This window comes from Musca domestica, unplaced genomic scaffold (assembly GCF_030504385.1).
Source record: "Musca domestica strain aabys unplaced genomic scaffold, Musca_domestica.polishedcontigs.V.1.1 2, whole genome shotgun sequence".
In the NCBI taxonomy this organism is placed as follows: Eukaryota; Metazoa; Arthropoda; class Insecta; order Diptera; family Muscidae; genus Musca; species Musca domestica.
Window position 1 is genome coordinate 29,191,873 of NW_026712249.1, and position 21,484 is coordinate 29,213,356.

Below are 21,484 nucleotides of genomic sequence, written 5' to 3' on the forward strand. Positions count from 1 at the left end.
TCAGAATTTTAATCCCTTTGTGGGGGAGGTACCGAAAGGAGTGGACCAATATCTACCATCTTAACACCAAATCATATATTGATAAAAATATGGATATGTGGAAAATTTGAAAGTAATCCGATGCTTATTTAGCATTTTATAAGAGTAATAATTATTCAAAAATTTTGACCCGCTGTGGGGGAGGTACCAGAAGGAGTGGACCGATATGTACCATCTTCACATCAGATCTTGTGCTACTAAAAATATTTGGATGTGTGAAGTTTAAAAAGAATCGAATGACTACCTCACATTTTATAAGCGTTTTTGTAATTCTGAATTTTGACACCTTTGTCGGGAAGGTACCAGAAGGAATGGTGGAATAAACTTCATCTTTCCACAAAATCTTGTGTCACTAGAAATATTTTGATGTCTAAAGTTAAGATGGGATCAGATGCGTACTTCGCATTTCATGAGCGTTTTTTGTTATTCAGAATTTTGACCATTTATGGGGAAGGAACCAGAAGGGGTGGACCAATATGTACCATCTTAGCACCAGATCTTTTGCTGATTAAAATATGGAGATGTGGAGAATTTGAAAGTAATCGGATGATTATTTCGCATTTTATAAGAGTTATAATTATTCAAAAATTTTGACCCGCTGTGGGGGAGGTACCGAAAGGAGTGGACCAATATCTACCATCTTCACATCAGATCTTGTGCTACTAAAAATATTTCAATGTGTGAAGTTTAAAAAGAAACGAATGCTTACCTTGCATTTTATGAGCTTTTTTGTTATTCAAAATTTTGACCCCTTTGTCGGGGAGGTGCCAGAGGGAATGGTCGGATAAACTTCATCTTTCCACAAAATCTTGTGTCACTAGAAATATTTGGATGCCTAAAGTTAAGATGGGATCAGATGCTTACTTTGCATGTAATTAGCGTTTTTGTTATTCAGAATTTTTACCCCTTTGTGGGGGAGGTACAAGAAGTAGGGGTCGGAAATTGTCCATCTCCGGACTCGATCTAAGTTTGACAATGATATTACAATGTACCAAGTTTGGATCAAATCGGATACTCCCTTCGAGAGTTATGGTGCGCCCCAGCCAGATAGACGGATGGACGGACACCCCTAGATCGACTCTTAAACATTTATTTCGATGAGAGCACGTTTTGGCCGTTTTAAATGTTATATACCCTCATTAACCTAAGGTTATAAGAAATCCACAGCCTCAGAAAAAGTTCCCCAAAAATCCGGCGCCTTTAAAAAATGTCCTTAATACAACCACAATCAAATTCTAAAAAGAACAAGACCACAGACATTTATTTAAAAGAAGTCCGTGAATTTTTTGACAATTTACACGAATTCGAAAAATCTTTTTTTAAAAAATGAAATGTTCTTAAAAACCTATGGCAACTAGCTAAGGATTCAAAGGTGACAGAATTCGACGAATATGACAGAAAAACTTCCACTCCTTGTGTGTATCGTGTTTTTTTCTTTCGGATACAAATTAATTCGTTCGTGAGAGACACAGGCTCTAAATATCAAAATCTTAAAGACACCCTAAAACTAACCCCATATTTGGTCTGTTCCAGAACTGCAAGAATGTCGAAGTTTCTTCTACGATAATAGATTTTCTTTTAACGTTGTCTCAAAATGTTACTGCCAAACTAGTAGATTTTTGCAGGTTCTGCAACAGACTAGTTATATTCTCTTTTTAAAAATATTCTCAAAATTTACACATTATCTGTTTAGAAAAATTTAGCTGATTTTTCTTTGTATTTTTGCCAAATTATAATTTTATTTTTTATTATTTTATCTTAGAAAATGCCTTATTATAAATAAATATTCTTTATTTCCCCCAACAAAAAACGCATACTCATTTCATAATTAAACTCAAAACGAGCCTCTCATTGCGGTAACTCCATTTCCTTCCTCACACAATATCTGCTGGCAACCCAACACAACCCACTGCAGAAAAAAAAAACAAAAATCCATGTAACTCTGATGACAATAACAAAACCCGACGAAGCAATAAAATGTCACGCACTCACAACAGAAAACACTTGTTACACACACAGATGGTGGTGTGGCGACAGCAGGAGTCAGTGGCAGCAGCAGCAGCATCTGTCGCAGCAGCACAACAACACAACAACTTACTATGAAGGAAGGGAGTGAGGGATGTCAATTACCACCCAGAGAAATATGTACTATGAGAGGGAGAGTGTGTGTGTGTGGGGGAGAGCTGAAAACAGATACTCACATTACGATAGTATACTGAGAAGAGATGTTGTTGCTTTTTTCTAATTGGTATTTATGTTTATGTAGTAAAAAGTTGTAAAAGAAATACCAAACAAAACATTGAGAGTTATGTTGTGGAGGAGAGGGGAGAGAGAGGTGTGGAAGGAGAGCAGAGTATGATTTGTTTGATTTTGATTTGTTGGTGTTTGATTTGATTTTTGAATAGATAGGTACAAACAAAACAAACGAAATCAAAGTTATTTTTAAAAACGAAAAGGGGATTTACACGAAAGCGATATGGGTACCTAGTTATGAGTAATTTAGTAAGCCAATTAGAGTTCCTATTGGAATTTTAAATGGTTGTTTATATTGTCACAGTCACTGAGTTAGGAACATTGGAATTTCAAAAACAAAAAAAAATACTAAAACAAGTGTTTTCACCCATTGATTTTTTTTTTGCCACCACCGACCACCATATGATAATAAAATAAATATGTATATTTAATTTATGTAGGTATGTAGAAAATCTATAATACAGAAAGGCAATACATACATACGTCGTTTATGATGTTGATAAACCCAGTGTTGTGGATGTTTATGTTCCACTTTGCTGCTTGCGTTGGGAAGTTCTTGTTAAATATGTGTGTTTGTATGTTTGTTTTTTTTTTATTATTCCACTTTAATATATTGTTTCTTTCTTGTTTATTATAGGTTATGGATGCTTCGTTTCACAGACACACACGCACAAGTGGTTTTTTATATTTATTTATTAATGACACAACAGAAAAACAGTTCGCGAGGGTATTTAAAAATTTTTACACAGTTTTTCTTGCAATTTTTGTTTTTCTTTTCTGTTTTTTACTTCGTTGTCAAGTAAATAATCCGCCTCGGTCAATAACAGCCACTGCCGTATTTTTGTTGTCTTTATTATTTCACTTGATTTGATTTTTTTTTATTTTTTGCTGCACACAAACAAAACACATAAAATTAGCACTTTATTTGTCGTTATAGTTTTGTTGTTAAATATTTTGTTGTTGTTGTTGTGATTTGTTGGTTGTCAACAACAATAACAACAGCACTAAGAACAAGAACAGATAGTGATAATACAATACACGAATTGTAGATGATTTCTGATTTTGCTTAATTTTATTTCAATTTTTATTTTTTGCTTCTTTTAAAGTATAATCATGATTATTTTATTTCGTAGATACTATTTTTGTCGTCGTCGTAGAACAACCACAACAACAAGAATACACAGCAAAAAAGTAACGAACAACGAACATGAAGGAAAAACTATCAACCGACCGACGACAGTAGTGATGATAATGGTGGCAGCAGCAGCAGCAAATAGTAATGACAACAAATTAATAACAACATTAGAATAGCGTAAAGAGAGAAAGAGAGGCAATAGTACAACAATAACAATACACAACAAATTGTTGGTTGCCACAAGACGGCGGGCTGGCGCTTTGACAATCAAAATACACAATTTTTCATGGCACTCCAGCTTAAATCATCAACAGAGAGGCAGCAGGCCGTTAGAGGGGAGAGGCCACACATAAAAACATTGTTGCCATCAAAAACAGTACTCTCTTAGTATTCCTCTTCTTCTTCTTCTTGCAATGCCTCCACACAATTTGCCTGCTGTTATATTTTATTTCGATTTGGATTCTTTTTTTTTTTTTTTGTTGGTTGGTCGGTTTTTTTGTTTAATATTTTATTCTTAACCAGAAACACTCACACTAATGTGTGTTTTCAATTAATGCACGCACACACACACACACACAAATAGCACAACATTAAAACAAAACACACGGAGACGCGCGCGCACTCGGGCCGTCAACGTAAACGTCAACCTCAGTCAACGTAAAATTCGTTTTCGTGGTCGTCGTAGCCGTTATCGTAGCGTAGTAATCGTGGCCGTCGTCGTCGTTGTTGACGAGCCAAAAACAACAATTACACACACATACAATTAATGCGAGTAGAAGAAGGAAAAAAATATATAAATTCCACTACGACGACAAACGAACTCCAATTGGAATTTTTCTCTTGTTATTATTTCTTTTTTTTTTGGGGTATGGATTGACTTGCCACCACCTTCTTCTTCTTCTGCCACCTCCTCCTACAGCACTAACACTTTATGTCGTTGCTCGTATTCTATTAAATCAAATAATTTTTCATTTCCATATTTATTTCTTTATTTATGCGCACTTTTTGTATTAAGCTCTGCTTCTTCTTCTTCACTTTGTGTGCACTAGAAAATTTTTTATTTCTTTTCTTCGTTTCGTCGTTGTCGTCGTCTTCGTCTCACATAACACTCTTTTTTTAATTTTTTTTTATTTAGTATTTGTTATTGCATTCATTATTATTTGATTAAAACATTTTTTTTTGTATTCTTTTTTTAGAATTCGTTTTTTATTTTTGTATCTTCTCGTTGAACATGAACTACACCAGCGTTTGTGCCAGGCCGTTTTATTGTTTTTTTGCATCCGAATCGTACGAAAATCTAATTTGACTGAACAAATTCATTGCCGAAGTGTGGCGAGAATGTTGCCACCGAATTGAAAATCGTTCCAAACGATACGAATGTGTAGGCAGCAAGGAAATGGACGATAAAAGTGGGCAACGAAATGAATAGCGATTGTGGCAGAATGTGGTGGGAAGAATAAAAATATTACGAAGCCAGCCGACAAGTGTGTGATCACACACAGGGCTAACGGCGTTCGAATTCAAGAGTGACTCTGGCACTCTATAATGTTTATAGTACGTTCACACGAATTTTTGACGGTATTACGAGCACTGGCAGAATTAATACGAATTGTTTCAACTACATTTAGAAAATATATACGTCAAAAAGCTTTTAACGCGATAAAAATATAAAGAATTATATAAAATCGTAAAGAAGTTTCTTTAGAAAGTGATTTTTAAAAATTTCCGAAGAATATAAAAATTTTATAATCTGTATTTTTTTCTGAGAGAGAAATATTTTAGTTAACGTCCTAGCTTTTCTCTCTTTTAAATAGTCAACACAAAATATTAAAGAATTTGGATTTAGTTTTTCCAAAGTTGTATTCTAGAACTGTAGTACTATAGAGTGATTTTTGAGAGCTATAGAAAAGTTTCTCACAAAAAATACAAGAAATTAAAAAAAAATATATCGATAAAAACTGTATTCGAATTAATATTGCGGTCCATATGTGGATCATGGTAGATGATCTTTGAAGAAGTACGGTCCAATGATGCATTTTGCTTATTTACGTACCCATAGAGACAAATGGCCGCCTGCTTGGCCGCTGCACATAATTTTAAATAGGCATTTTGATAATACAATTCAATGATTTGCCAGCGTTGTTCGTTTGTAAGACGATTGATTCCTGGTTAAATTATAGACCAAACTGAAGATATTTGACAGTGAAGCAAAAAAAGAAACTTGCGTAAGTTGTTTAGACCAGCGTTGCCAAAAAGATGAAGCCACTATAAAAATAATTGTAACATAAAGAGGATATTGAGAACTTACTACAATTTCATTGCTGTAAATACGCTAAAAATCCTTTCGACAATCTGCGGCTATTTGAAATATATTAAAATAGCGTTTTTAGGCAATAGATAATAACAATTACACATATAAAGCACTTGTTCTGTTTCCGAACTGCAAGTTAGTAAAAGTTTCTGCAACGATAGCCGATTTTCCCTTTATGATATCGAAGAGAATTGCAAAACTAGTAGATTCTTGCAGGTTCTGGAACTGAGCTACTGTTTACGCTGCAATATTTTTTAAACAAAACACTTTCATTCATGTCCTGGAATTTTAGTCTTCATTTAGCTGTATTCATTTTTACATTCTATTACTAAGAAATCTGTGCTTTTAAATATTTTTAAAAGGCCGAATGTATGAAAAAAATCGATTACTCGATTATTTCATTTTCCCTCGATTAGTCAAAAGTCGATCTACATATCCCTAAGTGCAACTAACTGCAAGAGCGATATATGCTCCATATACTAAGCCAAACAAATAAAATACGAAGTAAATATTTTGTAAAACTTCAGTTTTCCCATAAAACATTTAATTCTTTTATTCTTTGTGTCTGTTTTCATCTTTAAAACCTCCAAAGGACGGCGTCAATAAAAAGGAAAAAGCATCAGCCAAGTTTGGAAAGCAGAGAAATAAAGAAAGAAGGACGGTAAGTACTGATGAAACTGCTGAATGAGAAATCAAAATATGAAAACAAAGAAAATGAAATAGATCAGGCGACAACGAATAAGAAGAAATTAACAAATAGAAAAACAAATTAAAGTGAACTAACTATACGGCGACGATGGTGATGATTATGATGATGATCTTGCTGCATTGAAACTTGAAAAAAGGCAGAGTACAGCAAACCAACAACAAATAGAGAGTGTTGGTGTCAAACAAAGAGGTCACTAACGAACGAGAACTTCAGCAGCGTTAGAACGAACAAGCAAGCAAGCAATCAAAGTAAGGGGGCAGAGAGTGTGTCTTCTAAAGAAGGGCAAGGTTTGAAGCTATGAATATAAACAAAAAGAAAACAATTGGACTTCTGTACTAATTTCACCATTCGTCAATTGCAAGTAGTCACTATTTATTTTGTTGTTGTTGTTATTTTCTATTGCAGATAGAATGGATATTGGAGACAACACATTCGATAGCCAACAGACGGGCGGAGGTGGCGGCGGCGGTGGTCCATCCCAGCAACAGACAGGACAACAAATGCAATGTGATCCGGTTTTCGATAGCTCACATGGACCCCTCGGTGGGCCCATACCCTTACCTGCCCCACCACAAAACTACGACAAGGGTCGTTCGAATGCTGCCGATATTGATTTCGATTCGCTGTTGCTGCAACAATTCAGCTGTTTGGGCACACGAGACCACGAAGATCTGATCGAACAATTTCACAGTCTAATGAATAATCAAATGAACAAGGATGCGGCCCGTTTCTTCTTGGAGATGAGTAATTGGTAAGTATGGAAGATGACGGTGTGGTGTAGTTTTCAGAGTAATACGGGAAATTTGAATCGCATAGCTATTTTATTAACAAAACAGAACACTAATTGTCTTTGTTTCGTATTTGTAATAAATTTTGCGCCGTATTGGCTCGGCATAGATCGTAGATTGTTGGAAGACGTCTAGGCGGAAAATTGCCAAAGAAAGAAATCTAAGACAAAAAAGAAAAGATTTTAATGAATGGCTTCTTTTCCAAAAAAAACACAATTTTTCCAAGACTTCGTCCCAATATCCTTGCCCACTTTTTTTCATTGTTATTTTCACGAAATAACAATTTTCAAAACTTTATTTCTTTGAGCGGACATATTATTTTTTTATTTTCTGCAAAGATAAGATAATAAAGATCTGGAAAAGATAGACAATTTAATAAAGCGAATAAGTTTGAACATTCGTTTATTGTGAAATCTTTTTAGAATTTTGAGTTTTTTTTTAAGATTTGGATACCCGATTATTGTTCATTTGATTAGAACAAATTTCGTTACGGCGGATAAAATATTTTAATATTCCAATAACTTGGATAAAGTTTTTTCATAATTTGAAATAAGTAGTTATATTTTGTCGTCATAAGAATAACGTGGATAAGTTTTTTTTGTTACTTTAAGCGCGCGGTTAAACATTTTGATAACATGGACAATTTTTTTTGACTATTTGGATAACGAGGTTAACATTTTTTGACCATACATGTTTTGACTATTTGGATAACGTATTTTGACTATTTGAATAAAACTTTTTGTGTATTTGGATAACGTGGATAAAATTTTTGACAAATTAGTTAACTTAGAAAATATTTTTTTGTTATTTGGATAACGTGGATAAAATTTGTTGGTTATTTAGATAACGTGGATGAACATTTTTGGTAATTGGATAATGTGAATACAATTTTTGACAATTTGGATAACGTGGATAAAATTTTTTTGGCAATTGGATAACGGGAAAATATTTTTTGACTATTAGATAAAATTGTTTGACTACTTGTGCAACGTGGATAAACTTTTTTCACTATTTGGAAAATTTAATTAAGTTGTTTGAGTATTTGGACAACGTGGATTAAATTTTTTTGGCAATTGGATAACGTGGATAATATTTTTTGACTATTTGAATAAAGTGGATAACATATTTTGACTATTTGGATAACGTGGATAAAATTTTTTGGACAATTTGGCTAACGTGGATAACAATTCTGAGTACTTGGATAACGTGAATAACATTTTTTGAATATATGGATAACTTGATTAATTTTTTATAATTTTTGGATAACGTGGATAAAGTTTTTTGACTATTTGGACAACGCGGATCACATTTTTTGACAATTTAGATAACGTGGATAATATTTTTGACAATTTGGATAACGTGGATAATATATTTTTATTATTTGGATAACGTGGACAGAACTTATTTGGCAATTGGATAACGTGGGTAATATTTTTTGACTATTTGGATTGGATAATTTATTTAAATTGTTTGTCTATTTGGATAACGTGGATAAAGTTTTTTTTGGCAATTGGATAACGTGGATAACAATTCTGACTATTTGGATAACGTGGATAACAATTTTTACTATTTAGATAACAGGGATAAAGATTTTTTTACTATTTAGATAACGTGGATAAAATTTTTTGACTATTTGTGTAACGTGGATATTATTTTTTGACTATCTGGATAACGTGGATAAACATTTTTGTTAATTGGATAACATGGATAAAAAGTTTTGACTATTTGGATAAGGTGGATAACATTTTTTGACTATTTGGATAACGTGGATAAAATTTTTTGGACAATTTGGATAACGCGGATAACAATTCTGACTATTTGGATAACGTGGATAACAATTTTTACTATTTAGATAACATGGATAAAGATTTGTTTACTATTTAGACAAAGTGGATAAAAAATTTTGGTAAATGGATATCGTGGATAAAGATTTTTGATATTTAGATAACGAGGACAACATTTTTTGACTTTTTATATAACGTGGATAATGTTTTTTGACTATTTGGATAACGTGGATAAAAATTTTTGGTAATTAGATAACGTGGATAAAGATTTTTGACTATTAAGGTAACGTGGATAAATTTTTTTGTCAATTGGATAACATGGATAATATTTTTTTGACTATTTGGATAACGTGGATAGAAAATTTTTGGCAATTGGATAACGTGGATAATATTTTTTGAGAATTTGGATAACGTGGAGAATATTTTTTGACAATTTAGATAACGTGGATAATGTTTTTTGACTATTTGGATAACGTGGATAAAAATTGTTGGTTATTTAGATAACGTGGATGAACATTTTTGGTAATTGTGAATATATAATGTGAATACAATTTTTGACTATTTGGATAACGTGGATAAAGTTTTTTTTTTGGCAATTGGATAACGTGGATAATATTTTTTAACTATTTAGATAAGGTGGATAACGTTTTTTGACTATTTTGATAACGTGGATAAAATTTTTTGGACAATTTGGCTAACGTGGGTAACAATTCTGACTATTTGGATAACGCGGATAGAAATTGTTGGATAACGTGGATAACAATTCTGACTATTTGGATAACGTGGATAACAATTTTTACTATTTGGATAACGTGGATAACAATTTTTACCATTTAGATAAGATGGATAAAGATTTTTTACTATTTAGATAACGTGGATAAAATTATTTAACTATTTGGATAACGTGGATAATATTTTTGACTATTTGGATAACGTGGATAACATTTTTTGGTAATTGGACATTTAGATAACGTGGATAATTTTTTTTGTCAATTGGATAACATGGATAAAATTTTTTGGACAATTTCGATAACGTGGATAACAATTCTAACTATTTGGATAACGTGGATAACAATTTTTACTATTTAGATAACATGGATAAAGATTTTTTTTATTTGGATAGCGTGGATATCTTGACTATTTTTTTTCTAATTTTTGGAAAACGTGGATAAAGTTTTTTGACTATTTGGATAATGCGGATCACATTTTTTTGACAATTTAGATAACGTGGATAATATTTTTTAACAATTTGGATAAAGTGGATAATATTTTTTGACTATTTAGATAACGTGGATAGAAAATTTTTGGCAATTGGATAACGTGGATAATATTTTTTGACTATTTGGATAACGTGGATAACATTTTTTGACTATTTGGATAACTTGATTATATTTTTTTTAACATGGATAAAATTTTTTGACAATTTGGATAACCTGGGTAAATTTGTTTGGCTATTTTGAAACGTGGATAAATCTTTTTGGCTATTGGATAACGTGGATAATATTTTTTGACTATTTGGGTAACGTCGATAAATTTGTTTGAATATTTGTGTATCATGAATAAAATTTTTGACTATTTGGATAACTTAATAAAGTTTTTTGACTATTTGGATAACACGGATATGGTTTTTTTGGCAATTGGATAACGTGGATGATATTTTTTTACCACTTGGATAACGTGGATAACATTATTTGAATATTTGGATAACTTGATTAATTTTTTACTTTTTGGATAACGTGGATAATTTTTTTTTTTTACAATTTTGATAAGGGGGATAACAATTTCGAATATTTGGATAATGTGGATAAAGTTTTTCGTTCAAATGGATAACATTTTTGACTATTTGGATAACGTGGATAAAGTTTTTCGTCTATATGGATAACATTTTTGACTCTTTGGATAATATGAATAAAGTTTTTTAACTATTTGGATAACGTGGATAACATTTTGACTATTTGGATAACGTGGATAATATTTTTTGATTATTTGGATAACTTGACTAATTTTTTTTTAACTTGGATAATGTTTTTTGACAATTTGGATAACGTGGATAATATTTTTTGGATTTTTTTGGTTCTTTTGATAACGGGATAAAAATTTTTACTAAATTTTACAAAAAAAAAAAACAAAAAAAAAAAAACAAAAAACAAAATTCACAATTTTATTCAACATTTTCCCTTCTTTTTCGTCCCTTCCTCCTCTCCTCCCCCTAGGAATCTTCAAACCGCTGTCGGCTGTTATTTGGACTTTTGCAATGGCCAGACGCTGCCATCGATGAAACTGGTCCAACAACAGCCGAATGGTCAACAAATGGCATGGCGTCTACAAAATATCGGCTCCGAAACATGGCCCAACGGCTGTTACTTAATGTCCAATAGTCAAGTGCGACGCCTCGAAGTGCCCTCCCTGCGACCGGGTGATACGTGTGATGTGGTAGCCGATATCTGTACCCCTGAGCCGATTGTGTGGCGTCTGTGTACACCGTATGGTGAATATTTCGGTGATAGCCTATGCCTGGTGGCACCGGGCGTTTTCAATTCACACGAAGAATTAAATCAACGTTTAGCTCAATTAGCTGTTACCGAACAAAATCCCGCCCAATGTCCTCAAGTTAATATTGTGATATCGGAGAGAATGGAATAAAGCGAATGTGAATGGGATGTTGTGAGATTTTCGGTCTGAAGACCAGCGAACGAGAGAGAGAGAGAACAAGTGCGAAAGAGATCATTATAGATGTATTTAATAGAAATGAATGTGTGTGTGTGTCGTATTTGATTTTTTTTAATTTTGGCTGAAATTTTATTTTAAAGGGCATGAACGAGAGATCTGGTGTGAGTAAGACTTGGTGAGAGAGAGAAGAAGAAGAAAATGAGAACAACTACAAAAGAGTGTGAATGCAGTTTTAAGTTTTTCTATTTTTCCCCCTTTCTTTTTTATGTTCACCAAAAAATAATAGCTTTGTTTTGTTTTTTATTTTCTAAAACAAAAAATTCGTGAATTTTATTTTCTATAAACCATATATCTACTAATAATATTTAAGTTTTATTCGAGCTTTCACATTTTCTTTTTCTACATTTTTAATATATTCTCTATGTAAAAATTATAGAAAATATATACTTATATATATATCCTACAGTTCTCTTAATGATATACATATATATATTTTTGCTTTTACTATTATTTTGTTAAATATCAATTTAATATTATTATAATTATAATTCTTAATTGCCTACCAATCCAATTTGTAATTTGGTACTAAACAAATTTTGAAAACGAAACAAAACTCAAAACAAAAAAAGTTTATTATTTATGTGGTTGAATAACATTATTTGTCTCTATTGCCGGTTTTTATATATACAAAACAAATGCGTGAATTATATAAATATTTATATTCGATTATAAATTGGAAAACAAAATATGTAAAAACAGAAAAAAAACAAAAACAAAATCGATAACAAATTGCTAAGTTTTATATACACATACATAAATTTAGGTATATACGTATGTAATTTTTAATTAATATTTAGAAAGGATAATAAATAAAATGTAATTGTTAAAATTAAATTTTGAAAATCTTTCGAATGTTATTTTTATTGGCAGTAGGAGAAGTACACAGGGTGAGATAAAAAAAAAACTGCAACAAAGTCAAACACCATAATTTTTACTTTTTTACATTTTATTGAATGAAAAAAAATTGGAATTTTTACATTTTAGAATAAGTTTTGATTTGTTCGAATTGGTCACCTTTGGCACACCAAGGCTTTAATACACCCTCCAGAATATTTTCGCGATAATATTCGGCATTTATTTTGATGCCACGGTCGATTAATACGAGCGGAGAGCGATTATCGGCTGTTATGGCGACCCACACCATCACCATGACCGGCGTTTGTTGGTCTTTAAAAACCCTCATTTGTTAACCTGTATTTCTTTATACATTTTTTATTTAAATTTTCTTTTTTCTTCTGTGGATCTTTGAAAATATATCATATAAAAGTTTACATTTTTTGATCCTTGTGTTCTCATAAAAATATTCTTTATTATTCCGTATAAAATAATATTTAAAAATGCACATTCAACCATAAAAACGCTCTGGTGGTATTTAAAAAATTGCCTCTCGGGGGGTCTTGAAAACATATTTTCAATAAAATCTACGCATTAGTGGTCGATGAAAATATACTCATTAAAAAATTCACCTACGGCTGGTTCTGAAAAAAATTATATTTAAAAAATCCACGCTCTTTTGTTAATAAATGGAGCGCCTTTATTATGGCATAGCACAGCTGCTTTTTGAATGACGTATACGTTACGTCGCCTACTAACTACCATCTGTTGGTAGGCGTATGTAATTTGACTAATCGCAATTTGACTTAGATATCCCTACTTCAAAGACTCTTATCGTTAGGGATACCTAGTCGAAAACATGGTACAATGAGGATATGTAGGATAAGTTAGAGAAAATTGTACTTAAAAAGGGCTGCTTGTATAGATTGTAATTGCAATAGCAACAAATCCAACAAACTGTTTCGTATCAAGTAAACAAAACAATTTGTTGAATTTATTTTAATTAAATAAAGAATAAACACGAAAAAAGAATGAACGTTTAAACCTTCTTTTTCAAATTATGTTCTAAAAGGTGTTTTAACTAGAACGCAATTTTTAAATTTTAAATAAAACACAGATATTAAAAAAATCGTGAAACTTTTATGCATCTACCTATTATTCTTCTACCATAAGTAGACAGAATGAGGTTATGTATGGAATATGACATCTAGCAGAGGACCGCCGCGTTTGCTGCCGCAGTATTTCACTAAGGCAGCGTCCACTTTCCGAACCGAAAGGGAATTCTTTATGAAATCGAAGAAAATTGTAAAAATTAGTAGATTCTTGCAGGTACTGGAACAGAGCATGACTGTTGTGTGTGTACTACATTAGACTTTTCCATATCAAAAGCCGATTAATCGATGTATCGAAAGTCGACTTACGTAGCCCTAGTCATTGTGTTGTTTTATGATTTTTCTCATTCTCCATTCATACTCTTTCGTCGGTTGGTCGTTTGACGCGCGCGGGCATACTCGTTGTTCTTTTTTAATATATTTGCACGAAATAAATTGTAAACAAAAACAACAAATTATTAAGAAAAAACAAAATTATAAATTTCGCAATTGAAAAAGAAATAAAAAAGAAAAATTGTTGTTGTTTTGCCCTTCAATCGATTAAATTGTAATTGTGTGGTGTGGTGTTTGAAACTTGAAAGAAATCAGGCGAGAACAAAGCAAAAAAAAATATCGTCATTTAATGCAAAATCGTGTAAAGCAACAACAATCGAGTAAATGAAAAATTAAAATAACAACAAACCAACTATTGCTGCTGCTACTAGGCAATAAAAGTGATTAAGTTTTTTTATACAAATTCCCTTCTACTATAATTAACAACAAAATCATTGGAAATATTTGTAGCTTTGTTTGTTGCTGCTGTGTGGGAAAAGATTCTATACGGAAGTAAGTTAGAATTTTTTATGTGAAAGAAGAAAAAAAAAATAACACACAAAAGATAAAAGCAAACTTCGTTTGTGTATACTGTGTTTGTCGGTGTGTGTGTGTGTGTGTGCGAGTTGTGTGCAAGCTTCTGCCAAAGTATTAATTGCAAAGTAATTTTCTTGATTGTGTTACACAAAGAAGCTGAAACAAAATTAATAACCCCTTTCGTCTAAACAATGGACTTTGAGACCACCCCTTTATTGGCTGAAACGGGAGGAATAGGTAAATTGAAATTTGAAGAAAAATTATAACAAATTAATCTTTAAAAAGTCGTAAATCTAACAAATTTTCACTCTCTCTTTCGTTTGTTTACAATGATGTTGTGCTCTCCCTCTCTTGCCTCTCGTTGAAATTGATGCTCTCCGTGAAAAATGACATTATCTCATTGCTAATGCTGTAATTGTGGGCCCATCAGAAGTATCAGAAAAAGAACTCAAGTGTAATTACAATAAATCCCTGGAAACATCTTCATCTTCAACAATGTCACCATCTGCCCAGCTAACAACTGCTCCCCAAATAAAGGAGTTGCCCCAACATGATCAACCAGCAGATGAAAACGCCAGTGCAAAAATGTCAAATCCAAACATCACGGCCTCAAGTCCCAAGAAGCCAATGTCCGCCGCTGAACGTTCGGCCACCAAAAAATCCCTCTTCATTTTAGCTGGTATCTTTGTAACGTCATTGGCTGCAATGTTTTACGTCTACATGATATTCCCAGAATTGAATGAGTAAGTATCCATCCATCCAACCATTCAAAATCCACCTACAAAAGTAAAAAACAAAATGTAAAGTACAAAACATGGAGACACACTTGGAAAAACCAAACAAAGGGGTAGAGATAACTATGAATGTGGTCTTGTGTATATAATGCTTGGAGCAAATGAAGCTTGTGGTGAGGGGGGGTGGCGAGTATGACTAGAAAGTGCTAAAACATTCTTTGTTTATACTCTGTTAAATAGGGCGGAGACACCAGCAACAAAACGAACATGTGAACATGTGCTCTGGGCCTTCAGTCAGTCAGCCAGTGAGCAAACAAAGATGTTTTTATTTTTCCAGCAAATAAGTTTTCCATACTCCGGAAATGGGGTAAATAAAATAAGCTGATGGCCGGCCATATGGGCTAATGAAAGGTTTTTACATAAATTCATATATAAATAAGCAGGGAAGTATGGACAAATTGCTATGGAAAATCAAGAAAGGGTGCCTTAATGTCATGAAATTGAAATCGTAACTTGGAAGAAGATTGGGGATATTTTTTTTAAACCATAACAAGGTTATAAAAAGATCCATAAGGCTCAAAATGTGTCATTTAACAATGACATGATTTTTTTTCTTAAAAAAACCGCAAACTTTAAAAAGATTTCAAATATATCCTTAAAGACCACAAGGTTGCTAGGCTCATTGAATATTCTAAAAATGCAATGATGACTTACCTATATGAGAGTCACCCAAGAAATTTGTATGCAGAAAGTGCTGTGGAAGCAAAGAACGGGTACTTTTTGTAATGAAACCCCATAATAAATATGTGAAAGGATCCATAAGACAGACTCATTTTTGTATTAAACCAGGATCTGATATATTCACAACAGGTTAAATAGTATCAGTCGGTTTTGCCGACAGATCTATACCCCCAGCCTTGAGTTATGATTATTCAAACTGTTGACCCTTTATGGGGGGAGGTTCCGAAGCAGTTGGCCAATATTGATCAATTCGTATCTGACCTAAGACTGATAAAAATATTACAACGTGCCAGATTTGGATTATATCGACTACTTCCAATACTTTATATGAGATATGGCAAATTTTTGCACAGATAACAGATATAGCAAGCCGGAGTATTCCATTTAAATACTTCATCTAATACTGATAAACAATTTTGGTATGAGCAAAATTCGAAGGAAATCGAACATTTATATCCAATTTTATGCGAAATCATAAATTCCAGATATCTGGTTAAGAGAAATATTTAGATATAGCAAATTGTAAAGAATCGCCGATTTGTTTCGCAACTTATGACAAATATAAGTATTGGAAATTGTGACACTTTGTGGGTTAAGCACCAGAAGGGTTTGGCAGATATATATCATTTTCACAACAGATTCTGCGTTAGCAAAAATATTTGGATGTGTGAAATTTGAAGAGAGTTGGATGCTTATTTCGCTTCCTTTGAGCGTTTTGTGTTTCGAAATCTTGAACCCTATTTGGGGGAGATACCACTGGAACTCTACCATCTTTATAACATATCTTGTGTTGATGAAAATATTGAGATGTACTAGGTCTGAATGGAATAGGATGATTATTTTCTCGTTTTATGAGCTTCACGGATATTCAAAATTTTGACCCTTTGTGGGGGAAGGTACCATAAGGAGTGGACCAATATAATCCAACTTCACACCAGACCTTGGATTAATAAAACTAATGTGATTTCGTGTTTTATGAACTTCATGAATATTCAAAATTATGACCCTTTGTGGGGGAGGTACCAGAAGGAGTGGACCCATATAATCCATTTTCACACCTGATATTGGGTTAACACAAATATTTTAATGTGTGTAATTTGAAGAGAACCGGATGCTTATTTCGGATTTTATAATCGTTTTGGTTATTCAAAACTTTGACACTTTGTGGGGGAGGTACCAGAAGAAATGATCCGATCTTAACCATCTTTATAACAAATCTTGTGTTGATGAAAATATCGAGATATGCCAAGTCAGAATGGAATCGGATGTTAATATCGTGTTTTATGAGCTTCACGGACATTCAACATTTTCAACCTTTGTGGGGGAGGTACCAGATCTTGGGTTAATAAAAAAAATTGTGATGTATGTAATTTGAAGAAAACTGGATGCTTATTTCGGACTTTATGATCGTTTTTGTTATTCTAAACTTTGACCCTTTGTGGGGGAGGTACCAGAAGGAATGGTCCGATCTCAACCATCTTTATAACAAATCTTGTGTTGATGGAAATGTTGACATGTACCACGTCTGAATGGAATAGAATGTTAGTTTCGCGTTTTATGAGCTTTATGAATATTCAAAATTTTAACCCTCTGTGGAGGAGGTAACAGAAGGAATGGACCGATACAATCCATATTCACACCTGATCTTGGGTTAATACAAATATTGATGTGTGCAATTTGAAGACCTTCGGACTATTAAATCACATTTTATATGATATATAATTATTCAAAATGTTGACCCTTTGTACGAGAGGTACTTGGTGGAGTAGACCGATATGGTTCATTTTCGCATTTTACCTAGCACTGATGCAAATATTAGGATTTGCAAAGTTGGATTATTCGTTTTCTATCTGTGCAGTAAATCTTCTTTGAAAACTTCGACCTTTTGTGGGGGAGGTATTAGAAGGAGTGGACCGATATTGCCTATCTCCGAACTCGATCTAAGTTTGATAATTATATTACGATGTACCAAATCGGAAGAGTTATGGTCCGCACCGGCCAGCCAGGCAGACAGACGGACATCGCTAGATCGACTCCAAATGTCCTGAAATGGATTCGTTCCAAAGAGACCTAGGGTCTCTTTGGCTGAGGGTATACAAATATATTTTAAATACGATTCAACACTTTTGCAATGGTGGATTTTTCAAACATCGTTTTATAGGATACATTAGGACTGTAATTATATTTGGTTTATTTTGTTCAACTTCTGTGATCTTCAATTTTAAAAATCTTTTTAAAAATTCTATCTGATTTTGGGCCTTGTTAGGAATATGTATGGCGACCATTTGTAATCGTTAATAATTACACCTTTCTTCACGATCAAACGTGGATTTTAAACGATTTATTTGAGAATCTATCAGATGTTATGTTAAATATTTACAATATGTACAGTTTTTATGAAATCTTGTCAATTGTGCGATTTTCCAAGGAAGCAGGAATTTTTTTTATATTTTTAGAGGTTGCTGTTGCCGTAACATATGTTTCCATATGTCTCCCGTGGAAATAGGCGGCAAGCTCCAACAATTAGGTACAGTCGCCATGATCGTACAATCATCCGCACACGTTACGATCTCAATGCCATCTGGAAGGCTATGAATTCCGGAAAAGTAGAGGCAATACTTCAAAAAATTTCGGAGATTTTTAATGAAATTGCATCAGTTTTTTTAGAATTTTTTATTGTATTTAAATTTCACATCCTCCATTGAAAAAAAAAATTTTAGTACTATTCCATTTCATAAACCATGTTATGCCATATTTTTTTGCTTGCTCTCCTCCCCACTCGCTCCTTTGTTAATTAAGGTTTTTGTTATAATTCTCAGTATATTTCGAGTGTCAGTGATCCGATAATATCTGTTTAATTTGTTGTTGATTTATTTGTTTGTTTTTTTTTTTCATTTAGAAATGGCGTGACGTGTTTACTCGTATTGACGATCGTTACTTTTTTTAAGTTTTATTTCAACCAATCACTTCCAACAACGTTTAAACAAGCGATTTGGTTTCTGCTGTTTTTTTCACACGTCAGTGAGTAGTGATTGGGGCACGAGGGTTTTTTGCATTCGAGCTTAAATGCCAAAACCACCAAAGTGAGATAGATATTCAATACATAACGCTTTTGTATTTAAATTGTGGTTATTGGGTCATTTTTCACATGGGGAATCGATTTGAAAGTTCTGATCTTTTCAAGGTCACTCATGATTGGCAAATTTTGGATAGTAAAAGATGGGGTTTTTAGATATCATTTGAGATTTTCATTCAATTTAAATGCATTTGAGATTTGAGCTTTAACGGTTAATTACTAAAATTTACTAAAAATAAAAAAAAAAACTGTTTTTTTATTCACAACTTTTACACATGTTTGCTTGAATTTTTTTTTTGTGTCCAGCCGTTACCAGAAACCAGTTTTTATTTTTTTCAAATCATTTCCGAAAACAAAAGTTCAGCCATCCTCTGTGAATGTGCGTCTCTGTTTTGCATATTTCGAAAGTATTTTCCATGTATTATGTCATTGACCTTACATCGTTTTTTTTGCTTGCGAATTTTAATGATGCTGCTGCCTGCAGCCGATGACGCTGATTTGTATATATGAATCATCTATGAAATAGTTTGAAATTCCACTTTTCGCAGTATTTGTATATTTTAGGGGGGGATTCCGTCTAAATGTTTGTTTATTTTTGCAAAGATGTAGACCAATATTGAAAACAAATATGCAAAAATGCTTTCTGTGTTTTTGTGAATTTTAAAGAATGATTTTTTAAGTTTATCTGCCACTGAGGAATTTTAAAATATATTTTTCAAAAGACCAGAAATGAGCAGGGATTTTTATACCCTACACCACAAGGTGGTCAGGGTATTATGTCTTTGTGCATTTGTTTGTAACAGGCAGAAGGAAAGGAGATAGACCCATAGTTCCTTTTGGTGATCTGCATAGAAGCACATTCTGAGTCGATTTATGCATGTCCATCCGTCCGTCTGTCCATGTATTTTTGTAAACAAAGTACAGGTCGCATTTATTGCCCGATCCAGATGAAATTTTGCACAGATCATTTGTTTGGCCCACGGACGAACCCTATTGAAATTGGAAATAATCGGTCAAAATTTAGATATAGCTCCCATATATAACTTCGTCCGATTTGCCTTGTATTGTGCACCAAACGTGTAATATCAGCCCGAATTGTATGGAATTTTGCATATTCACCCAAATTAGGTCTGAAAATATGTATGCCAAATTTGATCGAAATCGGTTCAGATATAACTATAGCTCCCATATATATTGTTCATCCGATTTGTTATTTTTGTCCACCGCAGCCGTAATATGCACTCTGCAACAACAATATTTGGGGAAATATATCAAATGCAGCTTAGAAATACATTTGCTAAATTTTATCGAGATCGGTTCAGATTTGGATATAGCTACCATATATAACTTCGTCCGATTTACCTTTTATTGTGCACCAAACCTCTAATATTTGTCCAAATGGGATGGAATTTGGCACTTACGACCGAATTGAGTCTAGAAGCTAGTATGTCAAATTTGGTGAAGATCGGTTCAGATATAGCTATAGCTTCCATATATATTATTCATCCGATTTGTTATATTTGTTACCCACAACCGTAATATGCACTCCGTAACAACGATATTCAGGGAAATATATCAAATACAGCTCAGAAATATCTTTGCCAAATTTTAACGAGATCGGTTCAGATTTGGATATAGCTCCCATATATATTTTTATTCGATTTCAAATTAATTGTGCACCAACTGGGCAATACAATTACGAATTTAAAAGTACAAATGCTTCGGCATATTTAGTCCTTTGAACTTTAAGTTATAATTATAATCATAGCGTGTATGATTGATTTCTACCATAAAAACTTTTAATTGTTATGTGGAGCTCTACTAAATTAGCAAAGTGGTGTAGGGTATCATAAAGTCGACCCGCCCGACTTTAAGACTTTTTTACTGGTTTTAATTATATTTAGAGGTTTTTGTTGCTGTAACACACATTTACATATTTCTCGAGTGGAAATTTGCCGCCTATTTCCACCAGTTGTTTAATCTTACACGCATGTCATCAAAAAACGCCGACGCCTTGATCGTACAATCATCCGCATATGTTACCATCTCAATACCATCTGGACGTTCCGAAGATATCGCCTCATCTTGGGAACTCCCTGTTTCACTCTAAGGGGTTTGGTGGTCTTCTTGTTTCAGAAAGCGAAATTGACATTTCAACTTTGCTTGCAGTCTTGCCTGGGACCATCCGATTCATTTTCCAGGTTTCGCCAACGATGTGGGTGACTAGCGAAAGGCTGAGAACTTTTGAGAGGTACTCATCTTCCGGCGTCTGCAATTGTTCCTCCATTACCATTTAGATTCCGTTTGGGCTCAACGCTTTTGATGACTTTTATAGCAACATTCATCGTAAAGTGTGGTGGTACCCCCTCGCGGGAATAGATGTGATACG

The 21,484-nt window shown here is 33.1% G+C and overlaps 3 protein-coding genes across 11 annotated transcripts in view; 2 read left to right on the plus strand and 1 right to left on the minus strand.

The window, feature by feature from the left end:
- LOC101889299 (histone deacetylase 4) overlaps positions 1-4,804 on the minus strand; it is a 129,996-nt gene extending 125,192 nt beyond the window's left edge. For 2 of the 3 annotated variants that reach the window (XM_011293263.3, XM_011293260.3), the window contains exon 1: positions 2,772-4,804. The gene's annotated coding sequence lies outside the window, so the exon portion shown is untranslated. The remainder of the gene's footprint in view (positions 1-2,771) is intronic. The other variant, XM_005181224.4, reaches the window with a different exon arrangement.
- Positions 4,805-6,144: 1,340 nt separating this feature from the next.
- LOC101889687 (protein ILRUN) lies at positions 6,145-12,583 on the plus strand. 4 transcript variants are annotated; one of them, XR_009342107.1, is made up of 5 exons: positions 6,145-6,242; positions 6,331-6,399; positions 6,853-7,198; positions 11,233-11,754; positions 11,830-12,583. XR_009342107.1 is itself a non-coding variant. In XM_059122042.1 (5 exons), the coding sequence occupies exons 4-5, from the start codon at positions 6,858-6,860 to the stop codon at positions 11,660-11,662; spliced, it is 771 nt and encodes a 256-aa protein (XP_058978025.1). In that variant the 5' UTR covers positions 6,145-6,242; positions 6,331-6,399; positions 6,462-6,695; positions 6,853-6,857; the 3' UTR covers positions 11,663-12,583. The 4 variants fall into 4 exon arrangements, 3 of the variants coding, with proteins under 3 accessions (XP_058978025.1, XP_058978026.1, XP_011291566.1); XM_059122042.1 differs by adding an exon at positions 6,462-6,695 and having other exon boundaries at positions 11,233-12,583; XM_059122043.1 differs by adding an exon at positions 6,514-6,695 and having other exon boundaries at positions 11,233-12,583.
- Positions 12,584-14,034: 1,451 nt separating this feature from the next.
- LOC101898312 (transmembrane protein 41 homolog) overlaps positions 14,035-21,484 on the plus strand; it is a 30,506-nt gene continuing 23,056 nt past the window's right edge. Inside the window, exons 1-3 of one of the 4 annotated variants that reach the window (XM_059122045.1) lie at positions 14,036-14,348; positions 14,479-14,781; positions 14,975-15,287. In XM_059122045.1, the coding sequence (XP_058978028.1) occupies positions 14,736-14,781; positions 14,975-15,287 (359 nt within the window). In that variant the 5' untranslated portion in view covers positions 14,036-14,348; positions 14,479-14,735. Of the gene's footprint in view, positions 14,782-14,974; positions 15,288-21,484 lie in introns of all 4 variants that reach the window. The other 3 variants (XM_059122047.1, XM_059122048.1, XM_059122044.1) reach the window with 3 other exon arrangements.